We start from the raw sequence: 18,672 nt of genomic DNA on the forward strand, positions 1-18,672 counted from the left end.
TTGTGGGAGTTTTCCCACTACAGTAGAGGGTTTTGGATTGCAACAGAGTGAAGCACCAAATACTTTTTTTTTCTTTTTTTTTTTTTCTTTTTTTTATATTTATTGCCCCATTTTGAAATCTCCGGACACTGCTGGACAGTCTCAATGTAGTGGAAATGAAAATCCAGGTGTGACATGCTTTATCTCATGGATCAAGAAAACATTAGCCTTTACTACTGCAGTACCTAGAAAAGAGAATTAACTCTCTTTAATACTATTTCTATTTATTTTACAGTTTAACAATAATGCTCAGAACGTCAGTTGCTTTAATCATCTTGTCCAAGCTAATGTGAGGAACAAGAAGAAGCTGAAAGAAGCTGTCTATAAAATCTCTGCTAAAGGAATCACAGATTACAAAAAAGGCTTTAGCTATGCTTTTGAACAGCTGCTAAATGTAAGTATGAAAGTAATCTCTCTCTGCTTTAAAGTAAAGAAGAAGAACTTGAATGTTCAGGTGGCCACTGCATGCTCTTTCATCATGTAACTGAGTGACAACCAGTACAACACCTTATTTAAGAAGTAAATTTATCCCAACAATATGTTTTTTTCTTTGCAGATCCCCAAGCAGGTTGCTAAGATTTGGGAATAAATTTGGTTTTCAATGTGCTGTACTCTTTTTACTTCATCCATTCAGCTAGTCTTTCATTTAACACGTGATTCTCAGTTGGCACATAGCTGTGGTAGTGGTTGATTTGCAGGTAATTTTAAAATGGAAGGCTACAGAATGTTACAATGTTGTTTATTATTTCAGTTTTACCACAGTATCTCCTAACAAAATTTAGTTAACCTGCAATTTTGTATTTATCACATCATAAATAGTCAACCATGGCTTGAGCAGGACAGAGGGGAGCAAATTACTTAGTTAACAGAGGAATATTAGGCACCTGAGAGTACTCTAATTCCTTTCTCCTTGCCATGCATAAAATTAGTACTTTCCTCAAAAATTAAATGCGTTGTCGCCATGTTTTAATTACATTGTACTTTCTAGTTTGCACCCAAGCACTAGCTTTCTCACTAGTAATGTTTCCCATTTACCACAAATGTTGGGGTTTTATTAGTAATTTTTTTTAAGTTTGTGTAGTTGTTTAAAAAAAAAATCTACATTTCACCTTCATAAAGACTGCATACTGGATCTTCACTTTAGTGTAAATAAAGGTATACCAATTTACAGAAGTTAAAGATCTAGCTTAATAAATATAAAATGTTTGGGTTTTTTTGGTTTGGTTTGTTTTTTTCTTTTTTTTTTTTTTTTTAATATATCAGTTATGTGTTTCAGTGTACAAACATTTAAGTTTTTCCTCTAATCTGCCAGATCCTGGACTTCAGGGCACTTCCCTACCATTGTATTCGGAGCTTAGGGCTACAGATTGTTGAAAAATTCCTAACCTTGTTAAGTTTTGATGGAGGAAAAGAAAATACAATGTTTTCAAGGGTATTTTCGCAGCAGATCACTATTTAGATGAGCAGAGGTGTTTGGTGGGGAAATGATTGTGTGCCCTCTGCTGATGGTTATATAAAACTGCAAACAGGATTTTAAAAGCTGTTGGACTTTTTCGGACCAGGCAGAACAACATTTCCCTTTTTCTTCATTCATCTCCTTCAGGGGGAACCAGCAAGACACAATAAATTTTGACAAACACAGCTTGTTCCTTATAACATTTATATTTGATTAACAGTATGTATGTATTACATCTGGTGCAAGCACCAGATTTGTACTTCGTGTTCAGGCAGTATTAAGCCCCCTGGGCACAGGGGAAGCCTCAAAGTGGACTTGTTTGTAGGACTAAAAAAATTGCTTAAAAAAAATAATTGGAGATCAGTCTCCTAGTGGAACCATCTCTCACTGGAGACAGACGTGTGATTAGCCTCACACAATCTCTGCAAGCCTGTAAATTATGGCTGGATATTGTGGATGTCAAGCCAAATTAAGAGATTGCACTAGGTTATAGAAGTACAGTCATCCTCTCCAGATATTGGCAAATCCATTTGGCAGGAAAAGTAAAGGGCTGGTGATGGAGTTAGCACTAGACTCTGGTGACAAGAGAATATAATAGGATGATATAATACAGGCTTAAACAAATAATAAAAAAATACGCTTAGGGATAGCTTCCAGTTGTATATTTACGAATTCAAACAGTCCAATTGCTTTAAGGTCCATGGAAATGGAATAGTTTTTAACAGCTCAAATTCTCTGAATAATTTTGTGGGTTCTATTTCTGGATGACAGTTATTTCTAACAATTTTCTGGAATACCAAAGTAATATTTTACTTGTGCCATGAAAAACTTATTGTCTGATGTGTTGCTAGATGGAAATAGACACTTCAGGTTTTTTCAACATACTAATTCAAGTGAGTATCAATAATCTGAATTCCATCATTTTTATGCAGTATTTTTCCATTATTTATTGTTATATTAGCTTGCTATTTCTTTGAAAATAATAATACTTCATTTCTAGGAATTCAGGAGGTTTTTTCCCCCATACCATAATAACTATGATTTGTCAAAAAAATTATCTTGAAATAATCTCTTCTTGATTCAAGTAGTTGATTTTTGCCGTGGTTTACCTTTTGCTTCTTCAGTGGCATGCAACTCATAATGAAAAATAAATTCCTAAAGTGTCATGTCACGAGGTATAATCCTGACCTGCCATTTAATGAGTTAATTTTAAGGTTGTGAAACTCCTATAAAACAAAAGCAATTTTAGGCACAGTATAAAATGGATCATGTCTTGATTGTTTTTTTGAAAGAAAAAAAAGAAAGGCCTTTATCAAGTGCAAGAGAGAGCTAAAAATGAATACGTAGATTCAGTTCCAACTTGTATTCTTCTGTGGTTTAAGATAAGGAGCTATTTTTTGTCCTGGGGAAGCTGCTGTATAGGCAACACATTCCTCTTCAGCTGTGATGGGAGGGCAGAGCCATCCATTGGGCTGGTGAGGCAAACTGTTCAGAGAGATTATGAAATTACTTCATCAGCTTTACAAAATCACTTATATTCACTCCCTGAGCCAGTATCTCTCCATCTTTGTGCAAATGGGGGGGAGGGGGAAGATGTGTTGTAAAGGCAATTCTGCCTTCCTTTTGATCACTTGTAAGAAACTGATCTGTAAAGTTCGTTCATCAGGATGCAAAGTTTTTATGGTGGGAAAATATCATATGATTTGAGCTTATTCATATTCAGATTTCCAACATTGTTTGGAGGCTAAAATCTTGGATTTTTTTTCCATGACATGACTTTAGTGTCTAAACAGTGTAGTGTAAGTAAATGCCTTTCTGTAAGTACTAGGAGATAAAGAGAAAACACTGCATTTTTCTGATACTGTATTAGCATGAGTTAAGAAAACTGCTAGAAAAATCCTGATTTAGTCAGTTAAAACAAAGACTCAAGTTCATATTGCCCATGATATTGCTCATTTTAAAATCAATTGGAATGTTTTATAATATGAGCAGACTTTGGTCCCCTTCCTTGTCATCTCTTTGGTTTCCCTCTGATTTTATTTTGGCCCGTACATGAAATCACTGTAAATGTAGGTGAGGGGTTTTTTTAATTTATGAAGTATCCAACTCTACTTTTATTACTTTTTTAATATCGAAAAGATTGCAGCCCAAAGCAGTATCTTATAGGTTATATTTCACAAGCAAAAAATGGTCATAAATTATTTAATTCCAAATGAAACACAGTGTGCTGATGAAATTGGAGAAAATGTATTGATTTCAAGTGGGTTTTATGTGTTGTTACATGTGAGAAAATATTTGGACTTGTTTTTATCAAATTATTAAATAAGTAGTTATTCACTGAATATTGAACTACCAATACAAGTCTGAGGAATAATTATTCATCTGTTAGTATAGTGATTGCAAATAAAGTTTTTGTATTTTAGTTTTCTGGGAGCACTGTAGAACCGTGGAGCTGCAATATTGAGGATTATTGGCTGATGTTTGAGGGCTGGCTTTGGTGTTTCATCTCTTTATTACAGAAGAACAAGGAATCAGATCAGAGAGAATGATGAAAAGTAATGAAAGGGAGCGGGATCATCTCACCTGACCAGCCGTGTGAAAGTTAGTCACTATCCAGTCACAAAGACTAAAGCAAGTGACAACTGGGTATTTTATAAGGATGACCCTCTTATTTCTTTTCCTGACCATATAGTAAATTCATACAGCAAAATTCAGGCTTTTGGAAGGGGAAGTTGTATTTATTTTACTGAATCTCTAAGGGTTTTACTCTGTCACATCCAACTACTCCGAATTACCAAGATGTGTCTGACTAGGAGCATTTGTATGCAACACAGAGGACAAGGAACACTGGCTGTAAAATTCACAAACAATTTGCTTAGACTAGATTCTTAACTTTTAGGGAGTAAGGGAAGAAGATGAATGCCAAAGGAGAAGCCTCTGGCTCCTTTCATAAGGAGCCAAAATTCCTATTCCTCTCTCTATTGTTGTGGGTGTGGAACAATGTTTTTATTCCTTTGCACAAAAACTGCATTTTTCCCAGTGTCTTTACTAGTTACTTTGACTGCTGAATTAGGAGTCAGAGGGTCGTCTTCTCAATTCTCTCTATTCCAGGCTTGCTCTGCAGAAATAATGGAACATGTTCAGTTCTTCACCTTTGAGTTGCAATCTAATTAGAAAAGTAGGTGATGGAGAGATCTTAGTACTCTAGGCGGCCATATCTTGGCTGCAATATATTATGTAAACCTTATTCTAAAATACTTTTCTAAAGGTTAGCTACTTATTTCATTGTATTAAAAAAAAAAAAAAATCAGGAAAGAATTAAAGAAGTGGAAAATGGAGCTTATTTTAAGAAATGTGACAAAACCAGCAAATGCAAAAATATTTCTAAGTTTATAAGGTAGAGTTTTTTAGATGTACCTATAGGACGCCTAAATTATCAGAGTTTTCATTTAAGTGGTCAGTGAGCTTGATAGTTTCTGTGAGTAGGAGTCCAGCAGAAAAAAAAAGAATATTCAGTAATTCATTAGAGGATTGTTATTCTCAAATTTCCACAAGGACAGTAAAGATAAGAAAAAAAGTAAGGATGAGAAGAGAGAAGAGTGAAAATGTTTAGAGGCCCTCACTGTACAAGTCCCATGCAGAACATCTGTAGAGGAACGCTGTGGGGTTGAAGTAATGTGTATGAGCTAAAGAGCTTTCCTTGTGTTGGTGGAGGTGAGAGGATCCACCAGATCCCCATTCCTCTGTGAGGGGCCAGATCTGAAATGAGTCATATTTAACTCTCATGGAACAGAAAAATGGTTTTGTTTTGGTTTTGATGTTTTGGGGGTTTTTTGGGTGTTTTGGTTTTTTTGTGGGTTTGTTTTTTTTTTTTTTTCATTCAGAAGGGGGTATTGGATGAAATCCTAAAAGACTTTGGAAGTTTTGCCATTACTGTTTTAAAGTAGTAAGCATGTTGATATAAAAGCCATCAAATAAAACAGTTGTTATTCCTTATAGCCTGAAATAAAAAAAAGCTTCTGTTTGTATCTCCTACAGCACAGTGTCTCTAGAGCTAACTGCAATAAGATTATTATGTTGTTTACGGATGGCGGTGAAGAAAGAGCACAAGAAATTTTCCATAAATATAATGAAGACAAAAAGGTAAGTGATATATGAAAGATTTTACTGCATAAAATACAACAGCACGAAGAGGAACATTTAAATATGGAAGTAAAAGCATTTTTGGCATGTGTATAAAGTACTTTTTAAAAACATATTAGTATTGAACCTTAGGGCACTTAAAGTTTTCTCAATCTATAACATTTCTTTGAAAAAACCATAAAATATATTTAATATTTTACACCTTGTGGCTCATTGGTGTCAAGTGGTACAGAAGCATACCATAAGCCATAAAGAATTAAACTTTTTACTGACTTTTTTCTTGTATTACTGTAATGCTTGCATTATCAAGCAGAAACACAGGTAGTTAAATGATATGAGATATATCTGTGTCTCCTCACTGTGAATATTTTCTATGTGTTTTTGTTGTTCATCAGGCAAAGGCAAAACCAGATCTCAAGGTTAGAATCTGAATCTGAACAGATTTGGGCTGGAACAAACCCACATGTTTTTCCCAGTGAGGCTAATTATACCTTTGGATGTCTTAGCTAGGAGTGGGATGGCTTTCTATTGATGAAATTTGATCTGTGGTTCAACCAGAATTATGGGCTTGACACAAGAATCACTGGATGAGTTGTATTGTTCAGCTTACATTGTATTATTAGCTGTGCTGGTTTTGGATTTAAGTTTTGAATCTAATCAAACTTCTGGTCTGGCTTTTGCATACTTATAGACGTAAAAATGCATGAATATGTGTCTCTGTGTGTCTGTGAAATAAAACAGCTTTGTAAATTGTCTCCTACTACATTTCAGTGCAAATCATTATATTTAGAAGATTAATCACTTTCTAAATAAAAGTTAAATATGAGTTGGATTCACACTGCAACTAAGAATTTACCTTTTCTAGTGCTTGGGGATGTGCCTATACTGGGCTTTTGTGCATTTTTTTGTTTTGTTTTGTTTTCTTTTGTTTTCAAAAAAAGCAGCTAGAAGTTAGATCACAATTCACCAAGACACTTTGAACAGTTGCCATGGATTCTTATGTATAAAGCAGTGGAAGTATCTCACTGGAAATCCTCATATATTTGAATTAATCCCTTCAAAAGGAGAACCAGAAATGCAAGACACAATTTCCATCTCGACCAGTGATTCACTCAGTGACCTTGAATAATCATTTTGTGTCTGCTTTATAATAGTGTTTCACACAGAATGATATGGTGGGGTTTAGTTAATCTTTGTGTCTGAGCTGAAAGTACTTTTTAAACTGACAATTAGAAGGAAGAACTGAAATCATAACAACTTGTCTGTATTCTGAAAATATATGCAGAGATTCCTCTTCAAATTTGGACTTGGTAGCTTTTATTGTGTTACAACAAAAGCCATCAGCTAAAGGAAATACGTGCATAAGAGGGAAGATATATGGTTAATTTCTTATTATTTTCTATTTAATTTGCTGTGTTAGGAGGAAAGTATAGTAAAACATCCAGTCCAAACAACAAAACAGATTTGCAGTGCTGAGATTTGTGATCTTACTCACATCATGCCTGACGATCAATTATTCTGTGAAGTATAATAAATAAAAAGTAGGATTTACTAATTTAAAATGGTTAGTTTACTGCATCCTTTAATACTGTAAATTTGCACTGCCAAGGGTTCGGTTGGTTTCATATATACTGTTATATATAACACAATGCACTCTCACTTTCTTGTTCCTTCTAGTGAATGAGGGTTTGGGGGTTTTATTGTATACAACAAATGTGTAATGATGATAATGGCCACTGTATGGATTTCCAATTATTTAAGTATATTTTCTTATATAATTAAATGCAGTGCAGATGCAATGCAAGGCAAATTTCCTACACTTGATCAAGTTCTATGTATCTACAAGTTCAAATCTTAGTAAGAACTTACATTTTGTTACTTATCTGATAAAGTACTGGGCTGCTAGATGCCATCCCTTACTGGTTTTCTCCAAGGTGACACTGGAAATACAAGAAATACTAAGAAAGTTTTTGCAGGTATAATTTGAAGAAACATTTGCTTTCTCCTTATAGTTTTCAATTAGTAAAAATCCTTGTCGTGTTGAAGGGAAATTTATGGTTGAAAAACTTCTAATGAGATTGAACCAGTAACTTAATCTTTAGGAATAATAATGAAACCCCACTGGCAATCTTTCATAACATTCTAATATTTTTAAAAATAAGACTAATACAAAATATTCTTGTGGTCATGCTCTCCTTAGTAAGACTACACTTGATTTCAGAATGATGACGTGAGCTCTCTTGTTGTTCCCTCTCTATGTAATTTAATATTAATCTCAATCCAGTAAAGCATAATAATATAATTGACATTCTAACTTGAGAAATACACATATACTTCTAGTTTTGTAAAGTCGTAGTCACATAGTGTTACCTTCTTAGATTGCATAATAGGCTATTTCATATATTAAGTGATAAGATATTTAAAGATATGTGGATCTAGATTCTGTTGTCTTTATTGCAGTAAATTTATAATTTATTTCACAAATAGCCTATTGAATGTAAGACCAATTTTATAATTATCGTTTGTAGAGAGACTATTCAATGTAAGGTGTTAAAAAGATTTCTGTGTTTTACCGTAGTAGCACTTCATAGTATAAAGATGTATCAGCTGATGTCTTTTCTTGCCTGCTCTGAGCATTTTTCTTTGTGTTTTGCATACAGTATATAAAAGATGGATCTTTATTGTCTTATATCACAGCCAGTCACTTCCCATCTTAGGTACACTGTGTTGTAAACTTTTTTTTTTCGTATGAACAAAAGACCATTCATTCAAATCTATTAATCCTTGTTTTCATCTTCCTGATGTAAAATTGCTTCAGCTCTAAAAGTATTTTCTTCTTCATCAGTTCTTCGTCAGTTACTTTTTAATTCCTTGAAATGAAAGAAGCTTCAGTAAGTTTTGGCCCATCAGATGACATGACTTAGTACATTTGTTTGCAGTGCCCTTAGTGCAACCTTCAAGTTAAGAAGTGAAAGAATACAATAAACAATTGGAAACTACTAAAAGAGCAGCCTAGAATCTAGAGGCTGGAAAATTGTCCTGTTAAATTAGGGGATTTAATCTGTTTGAAATGGCATACAGACATATTTAAAATAATTTTCTGTCTTTACAAATCATTTATATTATGAGTATGAGGGTTATTATAAAACTTACGTAACACAATTTTGAGGAGGCACATTCCTAGTTTTCATCTGTTTGAAGTGGAAAATCACAGTTGTGTTTTGCCTTTGCATGCCTTTTTCCCTTTATAAAGCCAGATTTTATTGTCATAGATTGCATCTACATGCTGTGCCTGATATTTAAAAACTGGCCTGTTTACCTTTACGGTGACATTTGGGGCACTCACATTAAATGTGTGAAATACACACACGTGCTAAATTTCAGGAATGGGGGTGGTAAATTTTCATTTTATTTGCACTTATACTACAGATGACTTCATTGAAGATATCAACATAATTTAATTGAAATGTAGGCCCAGTAGGTGTTCTCCATCCTGAGAATTTTGAATTCAGGTTGAAAATAAAAAAATAACTACAGCTCTTTGGGACAGATTGTGCACCCTGAAATCTGTGATTCGAAGGATTGCTCAACTTATGTGAATAGGAAAAGACCTTAAACATAACTCTTGCACTTTCAGTTGTTTCAAGTGTCCTGGCATGATAGAGATTTGTGTGGGTCAGATGGATTGATCTGACCCACACAGGTAAGAAGATCTGACTCCTCAGGTAGGAGGAGAACTGTAAGGTGGGTCTCATGTTCCATTCCCACAGATATGTCATGATTAATCCAACCTCATTTTGTGTAGATTTTTCTGACAATATCATCTGAGAGGAAATGGTATACAGAGAAGTTTTCCAACAGTTCAATTTAAAAATATCTGTATGTGGTGGGCATAGAACTGCTACAGTGATAGAGGTCCTGTGGGAGAAGGCTCCAGCTTTCTGTAACTCCACTGGGAAGCTTACGACTGGCAGTGACTTCTTCCAAATGGAACATATTCAGCATGTCAATAAAATGATAAAATGAAATATCTATGAGAAAGCACTTGCAAAACTTTCTTCTAAAACAAAAATACCTCCTACTGTCATTGTCAAAGGAGGGAACCATTTTCCTCATTGATTTGAATCCTATTTTGCAACTGGAAGTCACTAAAACTAAAAAGAAAACTGTGTTAACCTAGGCAATGGTGTATGAATCATTCTAGACAAGGCTGAAAGTGTTAGTCCTGACTACAAATGAGCACTGAAAAAGCCCATGACATTTCCACTTGGGGTAGCCATGAGATTCTCATCAGGTGTCAGACTGAATGAATGTAACTTTCTAGAATTACTCACAGAGCCAAAAATAGAAACAGCATCTTCCTCAACGCTAATATCAACTTCGAATAGAGCTTAACAGCTGTCAAAGCGTACCCCAACGGTTCTTGCATTTCTGAGTGTGTGATAGAGTTGTGACACAGGATATGACATAAAGTAATGAAATTAAGGGTTGAAGCGAGCAAAATTCTGGTTTATATCTGAATGGCATGTAGCATAGTTTGATAGATAAAATTTAAGCCAGTTTTTAAGCTTTCTGGATTGCAGATTGTTCTCTGGACTTCTCTACATTAGCTTTCTGTGATCTTTAAACAACCAGACGCTAAGATATTTCTCGTTCCTCCTGATAGTCTCCCTGTGCTGTGAATTTTCTTGGAGTGATGTTACAGGAAATCCCATGTAGAAGAAATCTCCAGCTAGCTGGTTAAACTGGCTCCCTGGCTGCTTCCCTAATCACTTCTGTCTTAAGAGTGCATCACCTTCCAGCTGTTAATTTTAATTTATTGTATGTTCTGTGACACGCACAACTGGTAAAGCTAAAATATTCTGGGTGAAACTTGGGTCAGTACTTATAAATTCCACGACCCATTCCTTTTTCTTTCAAAGTAAAAGTAGAAACTATGTTATTAGTGTGCTCACTGAAGAAATATCTTATTCTTAAGGCAAATTATCTATTTTTTACCTCTTTCTTAGCTTTCTTCGTTTTCTTAGAAGGGCTTGCAACATATACACTGTCCCAGCTTCTGAGTTCCTAACATAGATTAATGCCACTACATTAATGAATTTAAATATTCCATATCAACAGTCTTCCTCCTGTGACACTCATTATCCAAATATGCTTCAGTAATATTCAAGTTGCACAATACTAAGCTACTTAAGTGTATAAATCCATGCAATAACTTTTTTTTTTCAATTTCTTTTTCAGTATTATATTAGGCACACGTTTTTCCCCATAAACCTCTATTTTGAACCACAGTTACCCGGTGGTGTGCGAAGCCCTCTTCCCCCACTTGGAATCAGACAATAGTGATTTTTAGGATACTCTTTTTCAAAAATGTCTATATATTGTCCTTTTAGCAATCTTCTCCTAAGCTGGTGTATGACTACAATGTGTCCATGCCCTGACAACGCTGTTGGATTACAGCAGTCTGTCACAGCCTTTCTCACACTGTCGTTCATTGACCCCTTTACCTTTAGACTATATAACATCACTTCTAAAGTTTTTCTTAAAGGCTTCAGTAAGGAAGTCATATCCTTTATATTTCTTGTCTCTTTTTCACCTACTTTTCCCTTCAGCTGACACATCCCCTGTGCTGTTCTATATATGTACACAAGTTTGCTGGGCAAGATTGCTGCAGACTTAGGAGGTGCAGCAGAAAGTGCAGCGGGGCAGAGGAGGGTTTATTTTAGGAAGAAGATCTGCACGCAGAAGAGCCTTTTCATGCGTGTGTCCATAGAAAGAGTCATGTGTTGATACAGAGTTTCTCTTTAGGCTGCTGTTACGTTATGATTGCCAGTCTGTCTGGGTTACCATGTGACATTTTTATCTACTGTGCAAGATAAAAATCCATTTGGTGGTGTTGAGAACTGCAGAAGGCTAATGAAAGTTTTAATATAGCTTTGTTGAAAAGTAACCTTATCGGTCATATTAGAATCACACATATCTGTTACATAAAACCCAAGTGACAGCTTTTTTCCTTCAAATTTGGCATGGAGGGGGCTATTTGATACTTCTGTTTTTGTTGATCTTCAATTCCAAACCACTACATTAATAGTGATTGATTCAGGATATCACCTAGAGGTTGATGCTGCAGATGGCACAAAATGATTAATCAAGGCAACAAGGATAGGATATCACTTAATCTAGAAAGCACATTATGTTTGTTTTGGGATGAAAACAAGAGAATCAGACTTCATTTTACTTATTTATACAAACAAAATGCTACATATGGCAAAACTGGTTGAGGTTAGACTTCAGAAGGTCGGTCCCATCTCAGTCTCTCCATGTGTTAACTGTGCGTTCATTCTTATGAATTTAGGATTGCAGTGAAATAACATGTGAGTTGACTGTAGTCTTCTGTAATTCAAGAATTGGAGGAATGGGACTTTCTATAATGGGCATTTTAATACCTAGGCCATGGCTGATGATGTTTATGTAACCTCTTCTTTAGAGTATCCAATTCCACAGCTTCCCTAGGTATTTACTTTTTTCTGTTTCAACACCTACCTCTTTAGGAAGCTTTCCCTGAAATTCCTTAAGGCAAAATAAGCTTAGAGGTTTTGGTTTTTTTTTTTTTCATTTTACGTTCATTACAGAGAACAATTAATTTTTGTCATAATTTCTTCTTACATTTTAGGAAACCATTTTTATGTTGTCACCCTCATCCAACTTTTCTTTTCAACTTTTGTTTTTTCAACTAAACAAACTAATTTCTTTCAAATTCTCCTAAGTTATATCTTAAATCCTTTTCATTCTTTATTCGTTCCCCTATTGTGTATAATAGCATGTTATCTCTACCTTTCTTAAAACATGCTCTTGAACAGTTAGAAAAACTTAAGTGGTATCAAGAGAACAGAGTATTTTCTGTGGCTTTTTTTTCCATGCAGCACTTAGGTAAATATGTCATAGTATATAACTTAGCTTTTTGCAACTCCATTATATTATTGAACCATATTTAGGTTTTTTTCCCCTTTTCTCTGAATCTTTTTTCCCTAACTGCTGCTTTTTACATGTATCTTTCAATATCAGTTTCTGTGTTTGATTTTCTAATTATTTTTAATCTTACATTATATAGGCAGTTTCTTCTTGTATGTTTAATGTATTCCTCTTCATGAATTGCCAGCTTTCTTGTAATCCTTTATTCTTTAGATTGTGTTCCCACGATACTCGACCTGCTAGTTCTCTGAGTTTGCTGAAGTCTCTTTTTGAAATGTTATCCTTGTTTTACTGCTGTCATACCTTCCTTTCCTCAATATAAAAATAACTTCTTGATCTTTCACTCAAATGATCTTCTTTCTTCTAGATTTTCAGTTAATTCCTCCTTAAAATTCAGAAATAAATCTAACTGTCCTTGGCATTTTCTAGAATAAGAAGTTTTCCTAACCCGCTACAAGATGTTCAGGAATTGTGTCTCCCATCATATTGTTTTATCTGCATGAACCAATATAATTAAAGTTATAAATAATTTTTGTATGCTTCCAGTGTTTATTGAAGGAAGTGCCATAAGTAAATCTCAAAGAACTGACTGTAATGAGTGCAGCTGTAGACTGAGAAGATGTAAGTTGTTCTGCTATAAGTGCCACGTAAGACAGACTTACAAATCCCATTAATTTAAAAATGTAAGAGTGGAGAAAACGTAAAAGTTAAGAATTGGTTTCTGCAGATAGAGAAGCAAAACTGGACACAAGAAAAAAAATAATATCATTATGAAGATTAAGAGGTGCTTTTCTATAAAATTTCCTATTATATAGTCACGATTCTGAAATTTGTATATTCACAATATATAAGTATAGAGCTTTCCAAATGTTAACTTTACAACATTGGTATACAGGTGCAGCTTTCTGGAAAGAAACTATAGAATTTATCCACTTAATAGAATAAATAATGTAACTAAGCTAGTACAACTGAATATATTTTTAAAAAGAATCAACTATTGTTAAGTGACTCTAAAACTTGATAGAAATCTTAGTTTCTAAACGCTGCTTAAGCCAACTGGTAGATGGATGTTGAGCATTAGCTGAGCATTAGTCCATCAGTAGATGGAATTGTTTCAGATGGGATGGGACATCTTTGAATGAAAAGATTTGCTGATGCACTGGTGGAAAAAACAGACAGAAATATGTAGGAGACTTTATCCTGGGGCTCAAAGGAAGAAGTTACAGAATAAGAATCTCTGTAGTAGGCAAGATAATAAAGGAACAGCTGAAACAAACAGATGGTAGCGCAAGATGCATGCATGCAGCAGCCTAAACAGATGACAGGTTAAGAAGGAAATGAAAATTTCAAGAAATAAAGTTACAGTCCATTCAGATAACAAGCAATATGTGTTTATACATTCAAGAAGCATAACAGAAGAAAAGGATATGAAATGGGAAATGAGAAAGCATAGGTGTAAACGACACTTAAGCAAGTAGAAACCCTGTGCAACTTAAATGTAAAGTATTAGATATTGCTGCAGACGTTGTAAGGAAGGGTTGTTTTTTAGGAGAGAACATCAGAACCTGAGATGGGGGAGCGCTGTTTGAGAAAACTTGTCAAGAGTAAGAATTATTATATGTAATTAAGAAGGCCTTTTTGTACAACATTTTGCAAAAAATGTTTCAGTTTTGACAAAAAGCAAGAAAAAAATTAGTCTTTCAAGTAAGGGATGAGTATTCTGGTGAGAAACAACAGAAAATACCCCAGTGTCTACTTAGAAAGTGACTATTAAATCAAAATCCTGATTAGTCCCAAAGAAAAGGCCAAAACCTGCTCTGTTATATCTCCAGGAAATCATAGTCACATTCTTTTATCTTTTGCACTAAACAGGATAGAATTTAATATACAGAATTTAATGTGCTAAACAGAATAGAATGTCTTTAATAGAAGAATGAGAAACTGACTTTGCAATCTTGTATTTGTGTGGTTATAGAAAATAACATTCAAGTATGATTTTTTAATTATTTTCTCTCGAGGTTTTCACAAACATTTCTACAGGTCTTATTCCTAAAAAATAGGGGGAGGGGGAAAGTTTGGTTGTTTTTTTTTTTTTTTTTTTCAGAACAGAGGCATCCCCCATATGCATGTTTGAATTCTTAGCCTATTAGGTGTTTCCATTCCTCTGTTTCTATATTCAGCTTCTATTTTAAGTCAGTAATTTTAGTCAAAAAGTCATATTCATGTTGGCCTTGTATCAAATTCAAAATTATGTATACAGTGTTTGCTGAGGCTTAGGTGAGAATTCTGTGCTTCATAATCTCATTATTAGTCATGTACAAAAGAAAACATTTAATTCATACCGACCAAAGAACCTGGAGTGCAAGCTGCAAATGCATTTTTTAATAATTCTGACTTTATTTAAATGGATCTTTTCAACAAGAAAGAATTTGGTTTATTTACAAATTATTTTATAAAGCCGCCTCTTTGCAGGTGAGGAATTGTATAATGCAGACTGTCCATGTTGTATTCTCTGTCCTACATGTAGACAGGAAAAACAACAATAACTTTGATGCTTTCTGTTGCAAACTTAGTCTGTAGATGCTATTTTATTTGAAAATAAAGACAAAACCAAAACCCTCTAAGGAAATATTTTGTCTATAATAAATTTCTCTATAAGAAGCATATTTATAAATAAGGCTGAAGACCTTTTCTTTTCTTTTTTTTCAATAAAAAGACACACTTTGTGATAGATTATTAAAATTTACTTATCTCACATCATAGACTGAAAAACAGCTTATACCTTGGCACCTAAAGTGTGATTTAACTGCAATACATTGTCTCTGCTTTTCTTTTTCAGCCATTGTGAATACAAAATTTACATCTAGATTTACTAAGAACACTCTGCTACAAACTGTTAAACACACCAGGGCTATAGATAACCCCCAAGGTTGTTTTACCTGTGTATTGCATGTAGGATCAGTTCTATTTATTTTTTTTTTTTCCCTGAAAATTTAGTTTATTTAGCTGATTACAAAAGAAATGAAAATGCATATCATTCAGTATAGAAGTGAACTGTGTCAAGATTAATTTTATTATTATTAAACCACCCATAAGATAGGTGGTATCTGTAAATCTGTATATCTGCAATGTTTCTCATAGACAATCCTGAGATTTCAGTTTGGCAAGAAGTACAATGCGCGAGCATGCACAGTGATTGCATTAATTGCTAACTGTGAAGGACATTCTGTTATTACACAACTGCGCATAAGACTCAGTCTTTCAGGCATGCTAGGACATTTGCCAGTTGCTGACAGCAGGCATCGTCAGTGCCTGCTTGTGTCAGTAATGGAACGTCTTACCTGCAAGCAGACACAAGTTCAGGTTTCCCTGAGCACAATCCTATATGGCAGTGCTGAGTTTCCGTTGTTATATAGTAGCTATTATTTTTTTCCCCCTAAAAAAGGAAAGAGAACCAAACTTGAAGCATTTTTGTTCCTCAATCTCCCTCTCCTAAGGTGGTCTGCAGATACCGTTCTGTTCTCCAAGAAACAGCATGTGAACATGGACAAAAGTCCCTTTACTTGTTAAGTTAGCATACCTTTTCTCAAGCTCACTAAATCGTTTTCATTTGGAATTTTCATGTTCCTGTGAAGATCAGGCCATTGTAAAATTAGACATGAACTTTGTATAACTGATAATTCCAGAGAGAAAGATTTCCTGTAAATGGATTCTGCTGGAAATGAGAATTTGCGATGGCCCTTCCCTTTCCCCCTGTCCTTTTTCTTCTTCTAATACAACTGTTTGGCATTTGCAGCCATTTAGTTTCTGTCAGTGTTTTCCATACCGTATATGAACTGGAGTAATGGGAGTAAAAAACGGAAGGAGTAACTATACAAAGAGGATAGTTAATATACTATTTTCAAACAAAGACTATTTGCATGAAAAAAAAAAAAAAAGGCAAAGTACCTGATTAAAACTACTGTTTGAAATATTCAATGGAATATTAAATATTCCTTTAAATCCTTAGCTGTTATTGTAATATTTCTTCCCCGGGGCTTATAAGGCCCCCAAAAAAAGAAAAAAAAAAAAAAAAAGCTTAGTGTCACAATATGAACAGTGAATATCTCTCTAATTAATCTAGTCCTTTCCAGCTGCTCAGCTGCTCCAAATGTTGTTTTGACTATCAAAGAAACGCCTAAAATGCTTTTAATCCAGAGTACAGAGGGAATTATTTTGTCAACTCCTTTGTCTAGTTCCTGATATGGGCCACCAAATTTACAAGGAACTCTCAGAAAAAAAAAGACTTTTTCTTCAGGGAATACTAAATGCTGAGTGTCAGGGAGAAGTAGCTTAGGGAAAAGGAGGAATTTAATTGTTTTTCATTTCAACAAAGAAACTGTGTTATTAATATAACCAAGGAAGGAAACAGATCAACTGAGTAAATAGAACCTGGGTAGTCAAAGTAAACATTCAACAGTGGAGTTGTTAAAAAGATGATAGTGTAATTCTTCATCTGAACACTGGCAGACAGGATGAGTGGCTAGAAGATCACCTGATCCAAACTGATTAGTTTACATTTATTTCTGAGGTGATGGGGGGTGGTCCGATGAGGGTGGCACTTTTGGTGGAAATCATAGGAGAAGCAACCAGTGTGTTGGCATCCTTTGAGCCAGAGCTACAGCCACAAATCTGCGTCACAGAAGACTACTTGAGGACTTTTTATTTCTCGATAAAATCCATCTCTGCCTTTCAGAGGCTTACAGCGTACAGCAACTGCATTACCCGCTATCGGAGACATCATATTAATCTAAATGTCTTAAGGAACCATTTAGATTTGTAAATTACATGGGGCCAAGACGTGTGCTTGGACACTGTCCTGCAACCAGTTATAGGTTTTAACTGTTAGTTAAACTTGGGAGCTTTTCAGCCTCTGCTAACTGGCGCACTCCCAAACAAGGTGCTGGGACTGCTCCCAGGACAGGAAGGAAAGGGGAAGAGGGAAGTAGCAATGGTTTAGCTCCTATGCATGTACGTGGGCTCTGCTGCTACAGTTGCTCTTGAGGCTGGAGAGTGGACCAAGGCCCATTTTTTGGTAGGGATGACACAGCCAAACTGACTCTCAAACTTAAATTCAAGCACATCGTTGTGAAGTCCTACTGGTGTTTTTGAAAGCACAGCTTTTCTCTTTCTTACTGCTATTCTCGAGACTAATGTTGTTAAAAGCTAATAAAACAGAGCTTATTTATACTTACACCTGGAAAATGTTGAGATTAAAAACTTCACCTTGTTTGTGGAGACAGTGTAGTACAGCGGACATAGCCTCCTCGTCATTATGTAATATTCTTACATTACCTTATTGTGAGCATACAGAATTGAATAATTCTGCTTGTACTTTTGTGATGTCTCTGGTTTATCAAAGATTACATCTAAACTAGGTAAAGACTTAAAGGATCACATCATCAGTGGTTCATCAATCTAATTATATTCAGTTTAGCAAAGGTGAATTAGTAGGTATGAGCAGGGTATTTATAGCTTCATACTTTTAGCAGTACAGCAGAAGAGGAAGGGACACCGCGTGCTGGCCCTTTAGTGAGTAAGGAATGAGTTGCTGTAGTTCCACAAGGTGGCACTGAGAAGATGTAGAACAGTGTAACTTAATGAGTATATTTTTAATTCTGTGAGAGTGTTAATTCTGATTTTTTTCAAAATGTTAACTATAATGGTGTTTTCAACCTCTGCACTAGAAAATATCCCCATTTTCATGCAGATATTTTTTCTTTGTGAGGAAACAAAGCAAGCTGGATGAAACCACTTTTTTCATTTTTGAAACACTTTCCAGTTCTCAAAACACATTTCGGAGTTTCATGGCATTCACTTTAAAGACTTCATCAGTGAACACGCAGCTTTCATTGTATGCATATGTTATGAACACTTCAGGTATAATCCTCAGTTGTTAGTTCCTTTGTAGAGTAATTGCATATAACTACACCCCACATTAGTGTTCTTGGATCTATTTTCCCAATATATTAAGACCGTTAAATGGTTTTGGGCCCATATTATCAGTATAGAATCACATCCAA

General features: G+C 34.8%; 1 protein-coding gene across 1 annotated transcript in view; it reads left to right on the plus strand.

Moving 5' to 3' along the window:
* Positions 1 to 262: 262 nt before the first annotated feature.
* The window catches only part of CACNA2D1 (calcium channel, voltage-dependent, alpha 2/delta subunit 1), a gene marked incomplete at its 5' end in the record, with an annotated part of 84,499 nt that continues 66,089 nt past the window's right edge, over positions 263 to 18,672 (plus strand). Inside the window, 2 exons of the mRNA XM_009581563.1 lie at positions 263 to 433; positions 5,534 to 5,638. Coding sequence (XP_009579858.1) covers positions 263 to 433; positions 5,534 to 5,638 — 276 coding nt within the window. The remainder of the gene's footprint in view (positions 434 to 5,533; positions 5,639 to 18,672) is intronic.

Source organism: Fulmarus glacialis, unplaced genomic scaffold (genome assembly GCF_000690835.1).
Source record: "Fulmarus glacialis isolate BGI_N327 unplaced genomic scaffold, ASM69083v1 scaffold14267, whole genome shotgun sequence".
Taxonomy (NCBI): Eukaryota; Metazoa; Chordata; class Aves; order Procellariiformes; family Procellariidae; genus Fulmarus; species Fulmarus glacialis.